Source organism: Mauremys mutica, chromosome 10, assembly GCF_020497125.1.
Source record: "Mauremys mutica isolate MM-2020 ecotype Southern chromosome 10, ASM2049712v1, whole genome shotgun sequence".
Taxonomy (NCBI): Eukaryota; Metazoa; Chordata; order Testudines; family Geoemydidae; genus Mauremys; species Mauremys mutica.
In genome coordinates this window covers 4,543,375-4,568,718 of record NC_059081.1, presented here as the reverse complement: position 1 = coordinate 4,568,718, position 25,344 = coordinate 4,543,375, and the positions used below count along the sequence as shown (strand labels likewise).

At 44.2% G+C, this 25,344-nt stretch overlaps 1 protein-coding gene across 3 annotated transcripts in view; it reads left to right on the top strand.

Annotated features, from left to right (window-relative positions):
* SMARCAL1 (SWI/SNF related, matrix associated, actin dependent regulator of chromatin, subfamily a like 1) overlaps positions 1 to 25,344 on the top strand; it is a 68,222-nt gene that overhangs the window by 23,397 nt on the left and 19,481 nt on the right. For all 3 annotated transcript variants that reach the window (XM_045033163.1, XM_045033164.1, XM_045033162.1), the window contains exons 8-10: positions 1,466 to 1,624; positions 3,108 to 3,173; positions 19,563 to 19,703. In XM_045033163.1, the coding sequence (XP_044889098.1) occupies positions 1,466 to 1,624; positions 3,108 to 3,173; positions 19,563 to 19,703 (366 nt within the window). The remainder of the gene's footprint in view (positions 1 to 1,465; positions 1,625 to 3,107; positions 3,174 to 19,562; positions 19,704 to 25,344) is intronic.

Sequence of the window (25,344 nt, the reverse complement as noted above, 5' to 3'; positions counted from 1 at the left end):
GGGAGCAGGTTTGATTTGCTTGCAGAAGCCGGTGTTGCTGTGGAGACCGCTGCAGTGTTCTGTAGTAGTTGCAACTTCCAGAGCGCCGAAAGCTTTGTGCCCAAATCTGTCACATCGCTGTAGTCCAGCTGAGAGGTGACGAAGGTGTAAATAACTGAGGCCAGGTTGCGACAGAGTCTCCTAGCCAACCAGAGATGGTAAAAAGCATTACTCCTGGATGCTGCTATGAGAGTACTCATTGTATGCGAGGAATCCAGGAGCCTTCTAAGGCACAGACTGAATTAACCAATTGCGTGTTTGTGAACCTTCAGCCAAAGGAGACTGCCCTGTGCCTGCAGACTCTTTAACATGCTTTCCCCTGCCCCTCAGCATCACCCCTGTCTTGCTCGGGTTCAGCTTCAGGCAGCTGCTCTTCATCCGTGGGATGATCTCATCCAAGCACTAGGCTCTCTTGGTGGTAGTGGTGTGGTTGTATGTGGTGAAGATAGGTAGAACTGTGTGTCCTTCTCTTACTGCTGGCACTAGAATCCATGTCATCTGCCCAGTTCACACAGTGGTTTTATGTAGCTGTGTAATAGGACCAGTGAGAGATTTGATCCTTGTGGGACTGCACAAGTGAGAGCTCTAGTGGTGGAGATATGATTTTCCCATTGTTACTTTTTGGCTATATCCCTGCAGGAAGGACTCAAACCATGTTAGCGCATTGCCCAGACCTCCGCCACTTCTTTCAGGAGAGGCAACAGTCTCTCATGATCAACAGCACTGAATGCTGCAGGGAGGCTGAAGTAATTGAAATAAATGGGAACTTTCATTGCTCGGCACCTGAAAAAAGCACAAGTAATTCAGTTGCCACCATAGAGCAGCAGCCAGTGGCTTTGTTAGACTGGTTCTTAGAAGGGAAAAAAGACCTTTAAAAGACCCGGAGAAATTGTTCTTCATCTGTATCACGGTGCAAAGTTTTGTAAACTTTCCTGCGATGTAAAATATTTGATGCTTGTAAGTGGGTGGCTTTCACAGCTTCATGTTTACTATTGGTGTGGGCGGAATAACAGTGTATCTCTCTAACAGTGGCCATGCCACTCTGTTGCTGCTCTGGCTTTTGGGCACAACTAGCAACATTGGTGGACAATCACGTTCATTTCTGATCGCACCCAGAGTTCTTGCTGAGTAAGAAGCAAAGAGAAAGTAGGCTTAGATCTTCCTAGTGGAAGGAGTGTGGTGTACTGCCCAGAGCATGGGACTCCACTTCTGATGCCTGCTCTTCCAGTTACTGTGTGGTCCTGGGCAAGTCACTTAAACATTATTAGACCCATTGTCAAGTTAGGTAAAACTGAAGCACAAACTGGTTATTTCCAAAGATGTGGTTATGAGGCTCCATTATAGCTTGAGAATGTCTTTGGGATCCTCAGAGGAAAGAGACTAGAGAGGTTCAGCACCCTATTAATCACTTCTTCTCCTTTCTCAGGCATTTCATAGGTGGCTTCCATCCCTGAGCCCAGAGAGCACCAATGTCATACTGACAGGCAAAGACAACCTGTCAGGAAAACTGATAAACATAATCAGTTTCGACCTCCTCAGCAAGATGGATAAGCAGCTCAAAGACACTTTCCAAGTTGTCATTATTGTAAGTAAGCACCCCTAGTTATTTAAATGGGGTTAGGAGGCACATACAAGCTGGGTTCTCTTGGGTTGTTAACAGGCGTTTGGAGAGAGTGAAGCCTTGTAGTGACTGGATGCTCTACACAGCAAGTTGTATATCCTTATATATTCAACCATGTATTGGTTTACTTTCATGGATGGCTCTATAATCTGTATTTTTCAGATACCATAGAGAGAACCATTATAGAAAACCTTTAGGTAGACTTCAGCTCTATTCCAATAAATTAAAATAAATAAATATATGTATATATGTTTAACGGGACCCTTTTAGAACTCATATTGTTTCAAATCCAGCTTAGATCAATGGCAACCAAAAAGTCATTACACTTTGATGCTGTTATCTTATGTGAAATGAGTTTAGTGTTCTCAGTCTGGTTTCCAATGAACAGATGTTTCTATCACAAAAAGCACCATGACTACGGTTGGTGGCAGTGTCAGCAGAGAGGATGAGAACAGACTGGGTGCTGGAGACTGAACTTTTCTCTCACCTCTGTTGATTTCGCAAGGGTCCAGGCTGAGACACAGTGTCACGATGGAGGAAACTCAAATTGTCATTTTTTCTTTGGGGATAGAGCATCTATGCCTCTAGAGCAATCACTCTGGTACCTTTAATCTGCGCTAAATTGGCAGGTATTTTATTCATGCATGTGTATGTGCAGATTCAAATTCTGTATATGTCCTGTAGATGCAAATGGCCCCACTGAGTGTTTAGCCTCCCTGCTTTTTTATTTCCAGTCCTCCTCTGCTTTCTGCTGGCATAACAACATTACCTTCTTGCTAACCAGGATTGAGAAAGCTGTGTCTTGGGGGCTAAGTGGTGTCTCGTCCTCTCCACTTGTGGCTGCTCGCTCATCCACACACAAGATGAGAACGTACCATTAGAGGGTACCAATTTCCTCAGCGTCTTTAAGTTCTGCCCAACTACAACAAAGGAAATGTAGCCTATTCTGCAAGTGTTATTTCTCGGCCAGGAGGTTATTATCCACCTGGAGAGCCCTAACAGCAAAACAGTTGGTTCCTAATTAGATTTCTGCACTTCTGATGCTTTTCATTAACCCCTTCATTTTAGGGAGGCAGCACTGCGTGGGGCTCCCCATGAGTTTTGCATTTAAAGAAAGGACACACAGTAGCAAATGAAGCTCAGTGGTGGAAATTCTTTGCCTCTTTTCATTTCTTCTCTCCACTTGCTTGCTTGGCTATGATCATTTATGATTCGTGTCTTAATGTTTGTTTCCCCTTCCTGTTAATTTGCAGACTGTCCTACCCCCTTCATGATGGTTTCACATTCAGAATATGATGTTGGCCAGCCCAGAGACTGAAACCTGCTCGGGAGACGATAGGCTTGAAGTATTATGCAGCATAAGATGCTGGGAATTTGTTCTTTATCCCAGAGGTGGGCTATGACTCAGGGCTTAGCTCTATTCATTTTCTTGCCTGTTTTGTTTCAGGATGAATCTCATTTCCTAAAAAACACAAAAACTGCACGATGCCAAGCTGCAATGCCTCTTCTTAAGGTGTGTATTCTGTATGCCACGCTCTTGTCAATTTCCTCCTAGAGACTCCTACCAGTATTGGTTTTGTATACCTGATGTAGGAACGAACAGCCAAGTTCTGTTACACGGCAGGGTAAATCCAAGTAACTTCTTTGATCCCAAGGCAGTTACTTTGGGCTTACACTAGTGTAACTGAGCGCAGAATTTGTCCCCAGATCTCAACTGCATGTTTGCATGCACATGACTGGCAGAAGGGTCTAATGGAGAGAGCGCAGGAGCTCCCAGTTTCTAATCCCAGTATTACCACTTGACTTGCTATGTGACCTTGTCTCAATTTCCCCATCTGTAAAATGGGGATAACGATATTTCATCCCAGGGTGTAGTAAGAATGTATTAACATCTGCACAGTGTATTTAACGCAGCATTACATTTCTTACAAGCAATAAGTTGGGGCTCTTAAGTTCTGCTATACTCCTTCCCTGGCTTTGTGCTAGGGCCCTATGTCCCAACACTGCTCGCTTCCCATCTGTTTGTGCAACTGGTGTTTGGAGCAGCCGAAGCTCCATTGCTGGTAGAATTTATACAATTGAATGGAGGAGTGGCAGGAACTGACTGGTACAGCCCCGGTTTTTGCTAAACAGGTACATTTGTTCAGAAAGGTTTAATAGATTATCAGGTTTGGAAGGGACCTCAGGAGGTCATCTAGTCCAACTCCCTGCTCAAGGCAGGACCAAACCCCAGACAGATTTTTGCCCCAGATCCCTACATGGCCCCCTCAAGGATTGAACTCACAACCCTGGGTTTAGCAGGCCAATGCTCAAACCACTGAGCTATCCCTCCCCCTGGGAGAACTACTACAGTATGTAATACAGACAGATACATGCACACACCAGATTTTCATTATAAAGCCTTTTAACTACTTCAGGTTTTCCTAACGTACTAGGTATGTAGAACCAAACCTACACTCAGTGTTGCATTCCTGGCACCTGCTGTCTCATCACTGACAGACCACTGGGCCAGTGGAACAAAGGCACTTCAGAGTCTGCAGTAGAGAAGGGGCTGGGTATCTTTCCTAGGCACAGTGGCTGGCAGTAGTTGAATTCATCTGTGGGGACAGGAGACCTACGCTGCTTTTTTGTTGATGGTAGTGTTGACTAACCTTGTATTCTGAAGATTTGTAATGACGTGTTCACACGCTGAAGGTTTTTTCTTGTTTTTCTAATTATGCTGTTCTCCATGAAAATGTAGATTGAAAAAAGGTCAAAATCCTGTTTTCCATTGGTTTTGAGACTTCAATTGGAAGTTGAGCACATGGTGCAACTTTCTGTGCAAATTGCAATAAGTAAACCAGGGCACTTTTCCTGTTGTAGCACTTTTAAGTAATGGACAACACCAACTTGTGTGTGCACACCCTTCCCCTATGCTGGTTGGAGCATCAGACTTGCTCAACTGAGTGTGTAAGAGAGAGCACACGCCTGATTCTCTTACGACAAAAGGAGAGTCTCCTTTAGCTCAAGTGACAGCTGTGCTCAACCTTTAGCTGTGCTGTTGGATGGATTCGAGTTCTGTCACGGCTTACAATTATGAAGTCCTGGGTGGACTACAGATGTGTTATGATTTCACCAGATGGCTCAGGTCCCAGAAAAGTGTTGTCTTTCCTATTTTGAACTGTGTGAGGATCAGCTTTCAAAACTTATTTGCGGGATGCATGATACAAGGTAAAGAACCAAAGATGGGCCACTTTAAAAGGAGACCAATGTCCTTTATTAACCTGTTTAGAGTTTAGTTTTACACTGATAAATCACTGATCACACATAATGTAGAGCTGAATTTCAGTCCTTTGGAGGTACACTGATTTTTGTAGTGTTCAGCTTTCAACTGAAAATGGTAATAAGCAAGGAAATGGAGGCCAAAATATGTAAAACAACTCTATATCCAATGTCCAGATGAATGCCATTTTGATCGTTTCAAATCCTGCTGCTCTAATCTTTTGATTTATGGTGCAAATATTAAATATTTTCTCGCTTGAACAAAAAAGTGAAGTTGTCTTTAGTTAAATGTTAACCTTTTTGCAGCCGTAATCCTAATATGCATCAAATAAGCACCGAAATGCCTAAAACCTCTGGATTCTAAATATTTAAAGTGCGTTTTGTTTGTTGGATAAAAGGGTTAGATAAATACACATTTATTATTTATCTTTAAATGTTTTTGAGACCTGGGGTGAGGGTCTGACTTCTGTTCTTGCCTGCTTACACCATGTAAAAGGATCAGAGCAGTGTGAAGTGGTCTGGTGCAGGAACTGCAGAGGAAGGGTCCTAACACAGTCTCACAAGCCCTGGTGTGCCAGTGGGGGCGTTGAATGTGGGAACGCTGTGTATTGCAGCCCTGCTGCTGACACGGTGCTGTGGAGATAATGGGAAGTCCTGGGGAGCTGCTATAGTTTAGAGAGGCCCCTAGAGCTGTCTGAAGCTGTTGTGTGCTCATAAGTTTTGCTGCATTAAGTGTGTGTGTGTGTGTATGAACGAACCGGGTTGAGGGGACATACCTGTTGCTAAAAATAGTTAGTGGCCAACGGTGGGAGGGGCTAGCCATCCCGAGCACCTTTCTCTAATCTTGGATGGGCATGTGCTCAAGAGAGCTAGCCCATCCCACCACTCTGTTTTTAGCCCACTAGTGCAGAGCTAGCACAGGTATGTCTCAAGCTGGGAATCATCCTCACTCCCGACTCAAAGTGTAGACAACCCCTGAGTTATGCTGTGGGCCTCTCTAGCCCCCTCAGGGTCGGGAGTGCCTAAATCTGACTTTGCTCCCTTGGCTGTGAGTTCTGCACTGTGCCTCTTGGAGAGGCAGCACAGAATCTCATTCTGGGCGTTTAAGCCACTTTCTCGAATAACAAGTAGGTGGACGTCTTCCAAAGCATGAATGCTTAGATTTCAGCTGATTTATGGGAGAGGAAAAAACCTCTAAGAAATGTGATCTCTGCTTCTTATTTGCTATAAATATTTATATGCCCATAACCGCCATGGCCAGATTTAAATTGAAATGTTTCTGAGGCTGATAGCGTCCCTTCCATGGGTATTTAATAGGTCCTTTTTAGTGTACTAGAATCTGGTGCGGTAGCTTCCATATTACAGTGGCCAGTAAAATTTAGAAATTGTTACGGTGGTTTAGACGAAACTGCACAATAATCAGATTAAATCAATAAAGAAGATTTAAGTTTAGTATGAATTTGAAAATTACCTTGCTAGCAACAAGGCTGAATATCTGCTTCTGAAATACTTTGCTGTGGATTTGTTTTAATCTTTAATATCTTGAGGTCGCTGATCATTTTTCAACATAAAGTGGTATTTTTACCGTATAACTCATCATTTTTCTGCTCTGGCGTAAATGTTGCCATGGAGCTGGCACAGGACACTGATGTATCGAGTTTTCCACTCTACCCATGTATAAAACATGTGACTGAAATCTCACTGTCGTGGATTGGTAGAAATAATGATTCATATAAACAACTACGTGTCTTGGTCTTCTGTATTGTACACCAGAATCCTATAAGACAGATTTTGCTGCTTCTCTGTCAAGTGCCGGGGATGGGTAGGGAAGGGTTTAGTTCCCCACAGTTTGGCTGGAGAAAGTGGGGCTCCTGAGGCCGGGCACACTGTGTTTTGATTTAGTACTTCAAGCAAATGGGATACATAGAATCACAGCATCGTAGGACTGTAAGGGACCTCAAGAGGTCATCTCGTCCAGTTCCCTGCACTCATGGCAGGACTAAATATTATCTAGACCATCCCTGGCAGGTGTTTGTGTAATCTCTCAAAAATCTCCAATGATGGAAATTCCACAGCCTCCCTAGGCAATTTATTCCAGTGCTTAACCACCTTGACAGTTAGGAAGTTTTTCCTAATGTCCTACTTATACCGCCCTTGCTTCAATTTAAGCCCATTGCTTCTTGTCCTATCCTCAGAGGTTAAGGAGAACAATTTACCTTCCTCCTCCTCCTCCTCCTCCTAACAACTTTTTATGTACTTGAAAACTGTTATCATGTCCTCTGTCTTCTCTTTTCCAGACTAAATAAACCCATTTTTTCAATCTTCCTAATAGGTCATGTTTTCTAGACTTTTAATCATTTTTGTTGCTCTTCTCTGGACTCTCTCCAATTTGGCTACATATTTCCTGAAATGTGGCACCCAGAACTGGACACACTACTCCAGTTGAGGCCGAATCAGCACGGAGTAGAGTGAAAGAATTACTTCTTGTGTCTTGCTTTCAGCATTCCTCTTAATACATCCCAGAACGATATTTGCTTTTTTTGCAACAATGTTACACTGTTGACTCATATTTAGCTTGTGATCCAGTATGACCCCTAGATCTCTTTCTGCAGTATTCCCTCCTAAGCAGTCATTTCCCATTTTGTATGTGTGCATATAATTGTTCCTTCCTAAATGGAGTATGTTACATTTGTCCTTATTGAATTTCATCCTATTTATTTCAGACTATTTCTCCAGTTTGTCCAGATCATTTTGAATTTTAATCCTATCCTCCGAAGCACTTGCAACCCCTCCCAGCTTGGTATCATCCGCAAACTTTATAAGTGTACTCTAGTCTATGCCATTGTCTAAATCATTGATGAGGATATTGAATAGAACCGGACCCAGAACTGATAACTGCAGGACCCCACTTGTTATGCCCTTCCAGCTTGACTGTGAACCACTCATAACTACTCTCGGGGAACGAATTGTCAACCAGGTATGCACCCACCTTATAGTAGCTCCATCTAGCTTGCATTTCCCTAGTTTGTTTATGAGAAGGTCATACGAGACAGTATCAAAAGTCTTTAGTAAAGTCAACATATACCACATCTACTGCTTCCTCCCATCCACAAGGTTTGTTACCCTGTCAAAGAAAGCTGTTAGGTTGGTTTGACGTGATTTGTTCTTGACAAATCCATGCCGACTGTTACTTTTCATCTTATTATCTTCTAGATGTTTGCAAATTGATTGCTTAATTATTTGCTCCATTATCTTTCCGGGTACTGAAGTTAAGCTGACCGGTCTGTAATGCCCTGGGTTGACCTTATCCCCTTTTTATAGATTAGCGATTATCTTCAAAAGGTCATGGAAGACGGGAGAGATTCCAGAGGACTGGAAAAGGGCAAATATAATGCCAATGTCTCAGATACCTCCTCAATCAGCTCCTTGAGTATTCTAGGATGCATTTCATCAGACCCTGGTGACTTGAAGACATGTAATTTGTCTAAGTAATTTTTAACTTGTTCTTTTCCTATTTTAGCCTCTAATCCTAGCTCATTTTCACTGCCATTCACTGTGTTAGACATCCAATTGCTACTAACCTTTTTGGTGAAATCTGAAACAAGAAAGTCATATAGCACTTATGCTATTTCTACATTTTCTGTTATGTTCCTTCCCCCAACCCTCCCCTGTCCTTTCTTGTCTTCTTGCTTAGCATGTTTTCTTGTTACCCTTTATGTCTCTAGCTAGTGTGACAGACCCAAACCAGTGGGGTACAGGAGTCTGGTAGAGGGCAAATATACTGGTCACTGGATGAGTAGTTTTCTGTTCCCTGAGTGACCAGAGCAGGGGCTGCACTAGAGTAATCAGGAACCTGCTAGAACCAATTAAGGCAGACAGGCTGATTAGAACACCTGCAGCCAATCAAGGCAGGCTAATCAGGGCACCTGGGTTTAAAAAAGGAGCTCACTCCAGTCAGGGAAGGGGGAGCCTGAGGAGAGGAAGTGCGTGTGAGGAGCTGGGAGCAAGAGGCGCAAGGAGCTGAGAGTGAGAGGGTGAGGGTGAGGACGTGCTGCTGGAGGATTGAGGAGTACAAGCATTATCAGACACCAGGAGGAAGGATAAAGGAGGTGTTTGGAGGAGGCCATGGGGAAGTAGCCCAGGGAGTTGTAGCTGTCATGCAGCTGTTACAAGAGGCACTATAGACAGCTGCAATCCACAGGGCCCTGGGCTGGAACCTGGAGTAGAGGGTGGGCCTGGGTTCCCCCCAAACCTCCCAACTCCTGATCAGACACAGGAGGAGTTGACCCAGACTGTGGGGAAGATCACCGAAGTGAGCAAATCTGCCAATAAGCGCAGGACCCACCAAGGTAGAGGAGGAACTTTGTCACACTAGGTTAATCTCATTTTGTGCCTTGGCCTTTCTAATTTTTTTCCCACATTCTTGTGTTATTTGTTTCTATTCATCCTTTGTAATTTGACCTAGTTTCCACTTTTTGTAGGACTCTCTTTTGAGGATCAGATCATTGAAGATCTCCTGGTTAAGCCAGGGGGGTCTCTTGCCATACTTCCTGTCTTTCCTACGCAGTGGGATAGCTTGCTCTTGTGCCCTTAATAACGTCTCTTTGAAAAACTACCTGCTCTCTTGAACTGGTTTTCCCCTTAGACTTGCTTCCCATGGGATCATAGAAGATTAGGGTTGGAGGAGACCTCAGGAGATCATCTAGTGTAACCCCCTGCTTAAAGCAGGACCAACCCCAACTAAATCATCCCAGTCAGGGCTTTGTCAAGCCGGGCCTTAAAAACTTCTACGGATGGAAATTCCACCACCTCCCTAGGTAACCCATTCCAGTGTTTCACCACCCTCCTAGTGAAATAGTGTTTCCTAATATCCAACCTAGACCTCCCCCACTGCAACTTGAGACCATTGCTCCTTGTTCTGTCATCTGCCACCACTGAACAGCTGAGCTCCATCCTCTTTGGAACCCCCCTTCCAGTAGTTGAAGGCTGCTATCAAATCCATGCTCGCTCTTCTCTTCTGCAGACTAAATAAGCCCAGTTCCCGCAGCCTCTCCTCATAAGTCATGTGCTCCAGCCCCCTAATCATTTTTGTTGCCCTCCGCTGGACTCTCTCCAATTTGTCTACATCCTTTCTGTAGTAGGGGGTCCAAAACTGGATGCAGTACTCCAGATGTGGCCTCACCAGTGCCAAATAGAGGGGAATAATCACTTCCCTCAATCTGCTGGGAATGCTCCTACTAATGCAGCCCAATATGCCATTAGCCTTCTTGGCAACAAGGGCACGCTGTTGACTCATATCCAGCTTCGTGTCCACTGTAATCCCCAGGTCGTTTTCTGCAGAACTGCTGCTTAGCCAGTCAGTCCCCAGCCCATAGCAGTGCATGGGATTCTTTCATCCTAAGTGAAGGACTCTGCACTTGTCCTTGTTGAACCTCATCAGATTTCTTTTAGTCCAGCCCTCCAATTTGTCTAGGTCACTGGACCCTATACCTCTCTTCCCAGCTTAGTGTCATCCGCGAACTTGTTGAGGGTGCAGTCTATCCCATCATCCAGATCATTAATGAAGATGTTGAAGAAAACCAGCGCCAGGACCGACCTTTGGGGTACTCCGCTTGATACTGGCTGCCAACTAGACATCGAGCTCTTGATCACTACCGGTTGAGCCCAACAATCCAGCCAGCTTTCTATCCACCTTATAGTCCATTCATCCAATCCATACTTCTTTAACTTGCTGACAAGAATACTGTGGAAGACCGTATCAAAAGCCTTGATAAAGTCAAGGTATATCACGTCCACTGCTTTCCCCATATCCACAGAGCCAGTTATCTCACCACAGAAGGCAATCAGGTTGGTCAGGCATGACTTGCCCTTGGTGAGTCCATGTTGACTGTTCTTGATCACCTTCCTCTCCTCCACGTGTTTCAAAATGGTTTCCTCGAGGACTGCTCCGTGATTTTTCCAGGAACTGAGGTGAGGTTGACAAGTCTGTAGTTCCATGGTTCTCCTCCTTCCCTTTTTCAAAGATGGGCACTATATTTGCCTTTTTCCAATCGTCTTACCTACCAAGTCTCTGAGTCAGCCTTCTTGAAATCCATTATCTTTATTGTACTGTTTTCCCTTCTACCATTCCTTTAGAATAATGAACTCTCTCATTTTGTGATCACTTTCACCTAATCTGCCTTCCACTTTCAAATTCTCAACCAGTTCCTCCCTATTTGTCAAAATCAAATCTGGAACAGCCTCTCCTCTAGTAGCTTTCTCCATCTTCTGAAATAAAAAACTGTCTCCAATACATTCCAAGTATCGGGGGTAGCCGCATTAGTCTGTATCCACAAAAACCACAAGGAGTCCGGTGGCATCTTAAAGACTAACAGATTTATTTGGGCATAAGCTTTTGTGGGTAAAAAAAAACACTTCTTCAGATGCACGGAGTGAAAACTACAGCTGCGGGCATTATATAATGACACATGAAGAGAAGGGAGTTACCTCACAAGTGGAGAACCAGTGTTGACAGGGCCAATTCGATCAGGGTGGATGTAGTCCACTCCCAATAATAGATGAGGAGGTCTCAATTCCAGGAGACGCAAAGCTGCTTTTGTAATGAGCCAGCCACTCCCAGTCCCTATTCAAGTCCAAATTAATGGTGTTAAATTTGCAAATGAATTTTGGTTCTGCTGTTTCTCTTTGAAGTCAGTTTCTGAAGTTTTTTTGTTCACGTATAGCTACTTTTAAATCTGTTCTAGAATGTCCAGGAAGAGTAAAGTGTTCTCCTACTGGCTTTTGTGTGTTACCATTCCTGATGTCCGATTTGTGTCCATTTATTCTTTTACCTAAGGACTGTCCGGTCTGACCAATGTACATGGCAGAGGGGCATTGCTGGCACATGATGGCATATATAACATTAGTAGATGTGCAGGTGAATGAGCTTCTGATGGTATGGCTGATGTGGTTGAGTCCTCTGTCTGTATCCACAAAAACAACAAGGAGTTCAGTGGCACCTTAAAGACTAACAGATTTACATTACATTCCAAGAACTTGTTGGGTAATCTGTGCTCTGCTGTGTTATTTTCCCACAAATGTCTGGGTAGTTGAAGTCCCCTATCACCACCAAGTCCTGTGCTTTGGATGATTTTGTTGGTTGTTTCAAAAAACCTCATCCACCTCTTCTTCCTGGTTAGGTGGTTTATAGTAGACCCCTATCATGACATCATCTCTGTTTTTTACCCATTTTATCCTTTCCCAGAGACTTTCAACAAGTCAGTCTCCTATTTCCATCTCAACCTCAGTCCAAGTGTATGCATTTTTAATATATAAGGCACCTCTTCCCTTTTTTTTCCTGCCTGTCCTTCCTGAGCAAGCTGTACCCTTCTATACCAATATTCCAGTCATGTCTATTATCCCATCAAGTCATCTGTGATGCCAACTATGTCATAGTTGTGTTTATTAACTAGAATTTCAATTTATTCCTGCTTATTCCCTATACTTCTCGCATTTGGTATACAAACATCTAAGATCCTGATATGATTTCCCCTCTGTTCTCTCTTGTCTCTCCCTTATCCCTGCTATAATATGCTAGCCAATAAGTTGAATTAACAACAAGATCATCGGGGCCTGATTTTTTGTTTTCAGTTCCCAGCCTCTACTTGTGCATGTGCAACTCTGCACTTGTGTGCACTTGTGGTAGACTTGAACTCCTGCATGTGGAAACAGTTAGTGGGGTCTGGGCACAGCTGCTGTGTCCCCCTTCCAGGTTATGGAGGCTGGGTTGAACCCTCACTGATTAATCTCTTGGCATGTGGCACAATACCTGTGTACCCCACTTTAAAGCTCAAGCATGATCTGGGCCAGTCTGCACTGGGAACTGCATGAGGCCTGTCCATAGCACTGTGATCTCATGGTACTGGTTAATGCTATGAGCTCTTTATGGCCAGACGGCTCCAGAATTCCCTGTTTTAAAGGGGCTAAATCCTCTATTTCCACATACACCAAAGGGTCTCCTCTTGCTGCGAGGCTTCAGACACTGGGTAAGCTGCCCTGAGTTCACCTCTGTCAGGGCTGGCTTTTAAGTCCCACTACCCAAGAGGTGGGACAGTCAAGAGCTAGGCTAGCTATGTCTATTCACCATCTTGCTGCCAGTGATCTTAGGATGTATCACCTGAGTCCAAGCTCGGGTGGCTAGCCCAAGCCTCTTCCCCTGCAGCAATGTCCCGACTCTAATTTTTAGCGCGCTAGCTTGAGTGAGTCTGTCTACTCTGGCTGGAAGGCTTGCTTTCAGCTGCAGTGTAGACATATCCTTATAGGCCTATCCCCAGTATCAGCTGTGCCCTACCCCAGCCTCTTTCTTCATGAGGCTCCCACTAGCCTAGACTGCCCCTGTAGCTGATAAGCATTGGAGAGGTAATACATATACTATCAAATTGTCTAAAACTATAAAGATAGAGGGGAAATGTACAACGGATAGCAAACAAAGTATTGGGACAGACTGAAACTTCTCCACTTCGTCCATGGAGGGTTCTCCCAGGGACCCCTGCTGAAAACAATTCCACTTCCTCCCACACGTCAAAATGTTACATGTTTTGTTCTTATGTAATTGCATGTGATATCACAAGGCAGTGGGAATTGGGGAAGGTCTCAATGGAACATGAATGGGTTTCAGAAGCATCACTGTGTCATCAGTGAAGAACTCAGAGACTGAGAAATAAGACTTTAAAAAAAACACCTGTATCTAGCCCAAGATTCCTACGGTGTAAAATGGATGTCTGCTTCCACTTCCTTCCTCATGACCTTGATCCTGCAAAGTTGAGCAAAAGGAGCACTTAACGACGACGAAGTCATTGTGGAGGAACTAAATGAAACCTGAGCTGTCCTTTGTAGGTGACAAAACTGAGGAATTGTCACAGATTGAGGTGTCACTAGAGGAGGTTTTAGAATTAATTGATAAACTTAACAGTAACAAGTCACCGGGACCAGATGGCATTCACCCAAGAGTTCTGAAAGAACTCGAATGTGAAATTGCGGAAGTATTAACTATGGTTTGTAACTTGTCCTTTAAATCAGCTTCTGTACCCAATGACTGGAAGATAGCTAATGTAACGCCAATATTTTAAAATGGCTCTAGAGGTGATCCCGGCAATTACAGACCAGTAAGTCTAACGTCAGTACCAGTAAAGTAAATAGTACAATAGTAAAGAATAAAATTGTCAGACACATAGAAGAACATAAATTGTTGGGCAAAAGTCCACATGGTTTCTGTAAAGGGAAATCATGTCTTACTAATCTATTAGAGTTCTTTGAAGGGGTCTACAAACATGGACAAGGGCGATCCAGTGGACATAGTGTACTTAGATTTCCAGAAAGCCTTTGACAAGGTCCCTCACCAAAGGCTTTTATGTAAATTAAGTTGTCACGGGATAAGAGGGAGGATCCTTTCATGGACTGAGAACTGGTTAAAAGACGGGGAACAAAGGGTAGGAATAAATAGTAAATGTTCAGAATGGAGAGGGGTAACTAGTGGTGTTCCCCAAGGGTCAGTCCTAGGACTAATCCTATTCAACTTATTGATAAATGATCTGGAGAAAGGGGTAAACAGTGAGGTGGCAAAGTTTGCAGATGATACTAAACTGCTCAAGATAGTTAAGACCAAAGCAGACTGTGAAGAACTTCAAAAAGATCTCACAAAACTAAATGGTTGGGCAACAAAATGGGAAATGAAATTTAATGTGGCTAAATGTAAAGTAATGCACATTGGAAAAAATAACCCCAACTATACATACAATATGATGAGGGGGCTAATTTAGCTACAGCTAATCAGGAAAGAGATCTTGGAGTCATCTTGGATAGTTCTCTGAAGATGTGAAAAAAGCAGGGTGCAGCAGCAGTCAAAAAAACAAACAGGATGTTAGGAATCATTAAAAAAGGGAGAGAATAAGATGGAGAATATCTTATTGCCCTTATATAAATCCGTGGTATCCCACATCTTGAATACTGCGTACAGATGTGGTGGTCTCATCTCAAAAAAGATATACTGGCATTAGAAAAGATTCAGAGAAGGGCAACAAAAATGAATAGGGGTTTGGAATGGGTCCCATATGAGGAGAGATTAAAGAGACTGGGACTTTTCAGCTTGGAAAAGAGGAGACTAAGGGGGGATATGACAGAGGTATATAAAATCATGAGTGGTGTGGAGAAAGTAAATAAGGAAAAGTTATTTACTTATTCCCATAATACAAGAACTAGGGATCACCAAATGAAATGAATGGGCAGAAGGTTTAAAACAAATAAAAGGAAGTTCTTCACACAGCTCGCAGTCAACCTGTGGAACTCCTTGCCTGAGGAGGTTGTGAAGGCTAGGACTATAACAGGGTTTAAAAGAGAACTGGATAAATTCATGGAGGTTAAGTGCATTAATGGCTATTAGCCAGGATGGGTGAGGAATGGTGTCCCTAGACTCTGTTTGTCAGGGGGAGGTGATGGATGGCAGGAGAGAGCTCACTTGATCATTACCTATTAGGTTAACTCCCTCTGGGGCACCTGGCATTGGCCACTGTCGGCAGACAGGCTACTGGGCTGGATGGACCTTTGGTCTGACCCAGTATGGCCATTCTAATGTTCTTACGAGTACATGTGTAGCTTTACTCTCATGAGTAGGCACACTGATCTCACTCATGTGAGTAAAGTGGTCCACGTTTTCAGATGGCTGCAGGATGGGGGCCTGTGTTGGTATTATGGAAGTCCTGAAGCTCCATGTAGCCTGCAGCTCCAGTACTCTGTGTGTGCTCATTTCAAAAGAAATGTTTAGAAGAGAGAAATAGGTCAGAGTATATTAGCCAGTGCTGAAACTTGAATGTGATGGAGAGCAAAAAAATCTCTATTTCCAGTGGGGAAGAGCTAGCTCCTTTCCCGTAGGCATTCTGAATCCACGGGGACAGAATAAGTTAAAAATCATCACCCTCCTGCCTTCAGGAATCTCCAAACTCAGGAGCCCAGAGAGAGAGAATCTTGTTCTGGAATCACAGAAGACTTTGGCCCTCCAGGCTTATGCTGGTTCTTCAGTTCTGATCTTGAGAGCTTGTGATTCCGCCCCCCCCCCCCCCGTCTTCCCATCCTACCACAGCCAAGTTGAACCACTGCCATTAAAAAAAAACAACTCCTCTTTATTTTGGTATCACTTATACCTACTGGAGAAAAATCACTTGCAATATTTATATTTGTGGGATTCTGTGAAGTGACTTTTGGAAATGTTGCCAAGCTTGTGGAACTCTTCTCATCATGTGTGGGGTCTCCTTTGTAAAGTACTTTGAGATCTACAGATGAGAGGCTAGATAAGAGCTAGGTATTATTATTATAGGCCTTATGACTACCTTATTGGATAGACGAGGGCTGCAGGACAGGGTGCAGGTTCCCAATGAACAGGGCACCAAGTCTGGCTTCCCTTGCACAGTTTCCCAAGGACGGAGCTACAAGAATGGCATCCGAGAGCGTGGGGAGGAGAATGCCAGTCTGGAAGGTTAGGATCCAGGTGCTGAGTGGCGTTTTATCTCTGCTGCTCTTTATGGTGACATGTTTCAACTGGTTATAAAGATTTGCTCCTGCTAGAAAATCCTTGCTGGTCATTGCTGTCTTATTTTGCACTTCTGCTCCACCAGTCATTTTACCAGCTTCTGCTGCTCCACGTTGGTAGATTACGCTCTATTTTCCTGGGTGTGAAATCCCACTGCTAATACCATAGGAAATTTCTCAGGAAATAAGACTTAGGGTATGTTTACACATACAGCGCTGCAGCAGCACAGCTGCCGTGTGTCTGATGAAGGCGCTTTATGCTGATGAGAGAAAGCTTCCCCATCCGCATAATAAAACCACCTTTGCGAGTGGCAGAAGCAACGTCAGCGGGAGAAGCTCTCCCGCCGACATAGCGTTGTCCACATCAGTGCAACTTATGCCACTCCGTGGTGATTTATTCACACCCCCCGAGCAACGTAAGTTCTGCCGACGTAAACTGTAGTGTAGACATAACCTAAGCAGTGATCAACAAGGACTTAGCAGGAACAAATCTCCATCGCATCAGTTTAAAACAGTCACCACAATCAAAACAAATGAAGAAACCCCCCATCTAACCAGGGGTTCAACCGGCTCTTAACTTTCTCCCCCCGGGCTCCATAGCAGCCCTTTTTATAGCTCTCCCTCTCTGCACCTGTGCAGGGGGACAGGGAACAGAAGCCAGACTTAACCTCTTGCTTACTGGGGACTTGGTCTTCCCTCTGCCCCTTGTCACAGGGTAAAATGTAGAATCTGGGAAGAGGAGGCTGGAATGGCCATGTGGAAGATAAAAGCCTTTCACATCTGTTGCTAATTTTATATTGCATGGAATCCTGCTTGTGTCAGTAGTGACTGAAAGTTGTTGCCATCTGCTTCAGCTCTTCAGTAGCTCATTTGAAATGAGCGGATTGGTCTTAGTTCAGTTCCTAGTGAGCAGGTGTCTACATCACAAAAACAGTTAATATGTCTGCTCCTTAGGTCAGGGTCTACACAGTTTTCCCGTGTTTTGTACTGTGCTGAGCACCCTAGTGCTCTGGGATTAACAAACTACAGCATTTGGACTAACTGGTGCCTTGTTAGAAGTCCTTGGTGAGAAAAAGGTAAGGAGTGATTGAGCAGGGAGACTGAACTCCCCTCTAACCCTAGGTGGTCCAAGGTGGGGCATGGTGGAGAAGGTTGTATTGCCACTGTCCGTGCTGTACCAGTTTTATGCAAAGAGAAGTCTCCAGGGCTGTCAACCTGGCATGTTCTGACATGGGCAGGGACCCCCAGCGGGCCAGCCTTTACTCCACCCATGGTCTTCCAGGGATATTTTGTTGGTGGCTCCTTCCTGGAGCTGTGAGAGCGGGCACATGACTGGCACAGTTCACGGATGCCCCAATGCTCGTCCTTTCTGCAACAAGCAGGAGATGCTGGCACATGCCTGCCCCCTGCATGAGATGTTGCAGCCCCTCTTTCAGCTCCTTCAGAACCTCCTGCTTAGGATGTGGTTGCACGTGACCATGTCAGCCTCCTGCTGGCACTGGCCAAGTTGGTCATCCATCAGTCCGGGAGAGGGAGGCTCATCGGGGAGGTTCTCTGTGACTGGGGTCTACTTTTGGTTCTTACTTGTCTCGCGTCTCTGGGCAGAGTTCCTCTGGGGTGCGTCCACTGAATCCTTTGTCAGGGGTTCACTGCTTAGTGTCACCAGCTGGTACTCTCGTTTTGAACCGTTGACCTCTACTCCTGTCTCTGTTTTATTGTTTGTTGTCCCACTGAATCACATGTGCTCTGTGCTCCCTCCCTCAATTGAGGTGGCTGGCCTTCTGTCCCAAGTGCGGTTAGGCACCCCTCCCAGAAGTCAACTGAACTGGCATCTCTTCTGTCTGTTCACTTTATAAAAAACCTGCTTTTTATGTTAGTGAGACTTTTCTGACCTTAGCTGTGACCACATCTCCCGCTCGGATCTGCTTAATAGGGAAAAAAATCCCACTTATTTTGACTTCAGCCTATAAATATCTGACAAAGAACTGCTGAATTAATTTCCGGTAACTGATAAGTGAACGCTTCTTCCTCCAGTCTTGGTCAGCAAGTGAATGAGTCAGTCTAGTGAATAGATTTGGGCGACTGGTAGATCTCGCTGAAAGGATAAAAGAATTTCATTTTCTTTTTCATATCCGTGTGAATGAGCTGTCGGTATAGATGTCATTCAAGAATCTCTTTGTTATTTTAATGATCCTGCATTAAAGCATGCAGGAAATTACAAGGCATGCGTAATTTAACTATTGCATGTGAAATTATAGCAGTGGAAATTCATAGCTCTCGTGTAATAAGGGGATTAGATGTTATTGGAGGTAAGAGGGCAAAAGTGCAACTTGAGGATTTTATGTTTATAAAATAGAATTTCTCTTCCCTTTGCAATTCTTTTTTTGTGGTGATTTTTTTTTTAACTGCTGACTTTTCCCATTTGATTTATTGCATGCAATTTTCCTGCATGACTTGTTTATTAGCTATTAGGTTTTGGCATCTAACAGGCTGTTTATAGAGCCACCAAGATTGGCAGGTTGACCTCTTCTAGCCCTGAGTCAGGCAGCATAATTTGCCTCTTACAGTTTTATTTTGTTTTCAGTCTGAAACTTTTCTTGTCTCTCTGCCTCCCTTTTGTGTGTGCAGGACAGGGTATATTTATGGCTTGCTGCGGCATGCTTGTTGCAACAGAATTTATTCTGGAGGCGAGGATGTGCCTTAGAGGTGTGTGAAGCCTTCCTGTGAGATCTGATGCTGATTGGAATGTTGACCCAGGTATAAGATGTGAACATGCATGGGGGTGAATGCCAGTTGTCAACGTGCCGTAATAAAAATAGACTTTCCTTTACCTCTGAAGCCATGACTGGCAGTGTGTTGTACTCCCCCCCGTGGAGGTCGGAGCCCTTGTCCTCGGAGCATCTTGACATAGCAAAGGCCAGGAGTTTTTTGAAGACGATGCACTCCTTCCTTAGGAGAGTTGAAACTTGACCTTTATTTTGTGGGTGAGATTTATGGTTCGCAGAAGCTGCTTAAGTGACTTCCTAAACTCTGCTTGTGTTTTTTATCTGTATAACAATCGTGTTCAATTTTGTTTTTGCAGGCTGCCAAAAGAGCGATCTTGCTATCGGGAACCCCTGCCATGTCGCGCCCCGCGGAGCTTTATACGCAGATTGTGGCTGTCAGGCCAACCTTCTTCCCTCAGTTCCATTCCTTCGGACTCCGCTACTGTGATGCCAAGAAGGTACCGGAGTGTATTATCTATGAAATGCTAGCCTAGGACGTGCATGTTCATGTGATCACAAACAGCTGTACAGATCTGGCAGGGTACTTATTCCTTTGCCAAAGTGGAGACCCTCACCCCACTTCCGCTCCTGCTGCGTGTAGCCTCTGCCTGTAATTTTAGGACGAGTCTCTTCTCTTGCTCACAGCGGTGTTTTGAAAGCTCTCATACTGTGAAGCATTTTGTGCTGTGTGTAAACTATGTACTTGGGCTGGGGGAAGCAAAGCTACTCAATTAAAATCTGCCTTAGTGAGAACCTGGCTTAAAAGACCAAAATCAGTCATCACAGTGGTAGGCGAGTCTGATATGAGAGGATCTGACCCTGTGGCGTCTGACTGTGAGGAGCGGCTGCACGTTTGGGCTGGCCATCTGGAAACCAATTTCTAATCCCATGTATGTTAACAGCCTGAAGAACTTTACTGTTTGAACATTGCAGCTCTGCTTTTGCAAAGTCCAGAGGCAGAGGAGCAATGGAGACTATAAGCCACCTGATCTTGGGACCGCCTGGCTGCTGGGCTGGGGCCTAGTATGTATTAGAGTAGCCTAAAGGCTGCCTTAATTTACGCCAGCTGCCACTGGCTCCCAACGGTCATTACAGCAGCTCTGGATCAATCAGACCCAGCCATGCTGGCAGCAAGGAGGGGTGTGGAGTGGGAGCTTCAGTGGTAATGTATTGACACTGTTGATTTAACTTAAGGTCACACTGCATGGGGAGTCAGGAGAGCGGGCCTACCTGCTGGGTTCTGTAAGATCCCTGCATTAGTGTTAGCAAAGTGCGGCATACCTGGCAGAGAATGGAAACCTCCCATTTCCCCAGCCACAGTGGGATCCCTCGACACACGTGTGACGGTTCTCGGGGTATCCAAGGACTGAGTCATTTTGTTACATTTAGAGAGAGGAAGTCTTTTTCTTGTGATCGCTTGGCATCGGCTCCTTGGCGCTGCCAGCTTTTCAGCCATTCAAGCACTCTCCTCTGGGCTTATGCCACCCCTTCCTTTGCCTTGTAGGTGCGCCCCAGTCCCCTTGAATCATTCCCCTGTGGTATCCACCCCTAATGCCAGCTACCCTCAAAAATACCACGTCTGCTGTCCCTGAAGAAACAGTGAACACACTAGCTTGTAAGATTCAGCTCAGGACCTGCACTTTACTTAGCACCGAAATATATTGATAGTGAAAACAAGAATAAGTGTATTATCAAAGTGTAGAGATTCTGGAGAGAATGAGTGAGGATATTGGAAACAAATGGCTACATATAAAACAAAATCCTAGCATAACGCTTCTTAGAGACTAAACTCAACTATCAGGTTAACCTCCTGTGTGAAGAAGTTTCTCACCCAAAGTCTTTTGCAGCATTTTCAATCAAGATGAGCTCAGATCCCATTTTCATAAATGTGAACACACTGCCCATTTAATTGATATGGGGGTGCTTTCTTTGCATCCTAAATATGCCCCCAAAGTTCATTGTCTGTCCTCCGAGACAGGATAACCACCTGTGGCTTGGATTTTCTGTATGCTGCTTCCCTGCTGACTTAACATCTCTTTGTTAATATCTGACTTCGTATGTAAATAGGCATCCATTGTGTTAGTTTATGATGCTTAATTTAAATCTGGACGGAGAGAGACACATTTCTTACTCCTCTCTGGAGGAAAATCTGTTCTCCCTTGACTTTCAAGCCATATTTTCAGTATAGTGACATACCGTTCACAACAATATTAATGACCAATGTAAACTCGGCTTTTATTTAAGACCTCGTGACCGTCTTTGCTGAGCCTGAATGTACAGACCAGAATTGGGATATTCTTGGCGTTAAGGGGTTCTTGGGTTACAACGTGAAGCTCATTCAGAGGGGAACTGTGCATTCAGCATCTCTTTAATGCAGCTCCTTAATTCTTCCTGTCTGAGCAGTGTCGGGAGCACTTCCTGGGGGGAAACAAGACATGGCCTAATCTCTCTGGCTTTCTGCAGAGCAAGAGGCTGAATGGTCGTGTGTAGGACTAAATAGGTTTGGTATTGCATAGACCTTTGGGGTAGGGGTCCACATGACTAACTATTGCTTCAGCTGCAAGCCATATGGATCTCAGGTTGGACGTTGAGTTGGACGAAGAACACTGAGTTGACGGAAATAAAATAGAGCTCCTCACGTACCCACTAGGAGTTCAGCAGCAGGGAAGTATTAAACTGGGTCTCATAAAGGTCAGTGCTTGAACCACTGTATAAATGAGCTTGCAACCTACAGTAAAACCAGCAGGAAGGGTCACCATCAATTTCAACTCCCTGCTTTAAATGGCTGCTGCCAAGCATTCCCAAGGTTTCCATTACAATTTCTTTTCATTGTGAAAGACCCACCTTTACTAGGCAGCTGAGTATTGCTGCTCCTTTAGAGTGGTCACTTGAGACAGGTTGTGCTGTCGTTAATGCTGGTGAATGATAGCGGCGACTGCAGTGAACCTAGAAAGAATTCAGTCGGCGATTCTGCAAAGAACCTGGGGTGCTTTGTAACGGGAAAGCAATGTAGATGAGATGTGAGGGAAGCAAATGAGATTGCTACATGTTAGGACCGTAAGTAGTCCACGAAGGCGGTGGGGACAGGGCAGGAAACCTGGGGGAAGTTTGTTGATCTGCTATAAAATGACAGTTTCTCTTGGTGTCAGGCTGGCTTTGGTGCAAATCTCTGTAGTGAGAATAATTCAGAAGGGGCTGAGGAAAGGAGGCAGAGGCTAAAATCAGGAAGAGAAGCCTCTGAGGATGCAGGGTTTTGGTTGTTCCGAGTTGAATTGCCCTAATGAGAAGGGGTCCTTCCCTTCAGTGTGCTCTGATCCCAGAGCACAGTAGGGCAAATTAAGAACAGATCAGTGTGAGGGCTATGACCTACTTTTAATGGGAGTGTTTTGTCTGTGAGAGTGGAACTTAATACATGGCCTGCGGCCATGCTTCCCTTCAGCTACGTGCTCTTTGAACCTCACAAGTTCAGCACAGGCAGGCCTGGTTAGTACTTAGGTGAGAAACCTCAAAGGAAAATAGCCAGATGTTGCAGGTCAGGACTGAGCCAGTCTCTCAGGATAGCACTGGGGTGCGGGGCTGCTGTAGGTATGGCCTTTTTAGCTGAGACACAACCAAGGTCCTGGCCGTTTTTGGTTCCTTTGCATTCCTCACAATAGTCAAGGTTTTTGGCCCGGTGTCCTGGCCAGATTCCAATTTTGGTAACCATTCTGCATCCTTAAAATTCCTCTTTTCAGTTTCAACTGGAAGTGGTGGTGGAGTTTACTTGCCGTCCTAAGCAGCTGGTGTAGCATTGCTGTGCACCGTTGAAACAGGTGCTGCTTAAAACCGCAGAGGCAACTAGGCTGTGGCAGTGAGTGGAATTAAACGGAGTGAGAGAGAGTTTGAAAAGTGTCTTGAAACCCATTGGAATGAAAGGTGCTATATAAATGAGTTGTTGTTATTAATAAATCCTGTTGTAATCGTTACATTAAACAAAAATTGACAAACCTGAACCATTTTATTTAAAAATAAAATCCTAGCAATTCAGCATTTAAAAAGAATTGATTTCATTTCATGGCAGAAACCTACAAATCTCTGGCAGATGCAATAAGAAAAGATGTAAAACAAGAGTTTTATTGGTTCATGATCCAATTCCTTGGCACTTCTGCTTTTAAAACTGCAACAAATGAAATGTCACCTGTTTTTATTTACAAGCTCAACTCAGCTCAGTTTCTTGAAGTAGAGGCTGTGAAGCCATTTTTCAAACTGGTTGAAGTTGGCAAATAACAAATAAAAAAATTAATGTTGAGATCAGCATGTGCTCTGAATTTGTAAGGGTTTGGCAGCTTCTGTTAACACTGTAATAAATTTACTGACTTGAGTGAGATGCTTTAACACTTTGATAAGAAATTCACAGTTGATGCATTTGTTCTGGGATATTATGGACCAAAGCCAGATGTGTGTGTTGGCAGAATAAACTTCTATTCATTTTTTCCTCTGTCTTTCAGTAGAAGACATCAAAGTATGTTTAATAATTCTAGTAATAGACTAGTTTTAGACACCATGTCCTATTAAACATATTACTATCACGTACTCATGTTAACTATATTTTTTTTAAATGGCTTTTTTTCAATTTTCAGTTTTTTAGAAATGACCCATCAGAACTCACTGCCAGGATTAGTTATTAAAATTCATGTATAGCTATGATATAGCGATAAAGTTACATTTGCTACTGTGTGACCCAGTGTGATGCTGATGTAACACCATTGAAATCAGTCATGTAACACTGGCATCTTCATTGGCTAGCTGTCAACAGAGCCGATACAATGCAATCAGTGGTAGTGCGTCATGATTACGGCAGCATCCTTTTCTTTCCTACCCATGTGCTTCTACCCTAAGCAGCGTCATCCACCTCCAGATGCCATAAAGGACTTCAGTGTCTATGGCCCATCTGATTCCGGCCCATCCCATCCCAAATCTTATACCTCTCTTCTGTCATCATAGTATCTGTGTGTTTTCCAGTCATGCAGTAAGCAATGTGACCTACATCTGTCATATGTAGTTCGTTCTCTCTCTCTCTCTCTCTCTCTTTCCTCCCCCCCCCTCCCCCCAGCCTGGGGGAGAATTGTGTGTGAAGTGTTTTATTTTGGTAAGGTTTTACTTTTTGGGGGAGGGGGTTGTTTGTTTTGGGGTTTTTTTTTAAATGAACATGCTGGTCTCTGTGTGTTTAGAGAGGGTAGGTTGAAGAAGTGTGCCTGACATTTGGGACGGAAGTTGTGGGGTTTGTGATAGTCCTTAGTTCCTTAGATTGTAAGTGCCTTGGGGCAGGGACTATCTCTCTGTTCTGTTTGTACAGCACCCAGCACATTGGGGTCCATGACTGGGGCTCCTGGGTGCTACAGTAATAATAATAATGTTTGTTATTCAGTCAATCATAAGACAGAAAATATTATATTGCCTCTGTATAAATCCATGGTATGCCCACATCCTGAATACTGCGTGCAGATGTGGCCGCCCCATCTAAAAAAAAAAAAAAAGACTGGGACTTTTCAGCTTGAAAAGAGTCAACAAAGAATGGGATATGATAGCGGTCTATAAAATCATGACTGGTATAGAGAAAGTAAATAAGGAAGTGTTATTTACTCCTCCTCATAACATAAGAATTAGAGGTCATCAAATGAAATTAATAGGCTGCAGGTTTAAAACAAACAAAAGGAAGTATTTTTTCACGCAATGCACAGTTAACCTGTGGAACTCCTTGCCAGAGGATGTTGTGAAGGCCAAGACTATAACAGGGTTCAAAAAAGAACTAGATAAGTTCATGGAGGATAGGTCCATCAATGGCTATTAGCCAGGACGGGCAGGGATGGTGTCCCTAGCCTCTGTTTGCCAGAAGCTGGGAATGAGCAACAGGGGAATGGATCACTTGATGATTATCAGTTCTGTTTGTTCCCTCTGGGGCACCTGGCACTGGCCACTGTCAGAAGACAGGATACTGGGTTAGATGGACCTTTTGGTCTGACCCGGTATGGCCGTTCTTATGTTCATAGACCAACCCCTGAGGAAGCTGGAGAGGATCTTCATTCCTGAGCTTTAGGCTAGATGCTGGGCCTGGCCCAT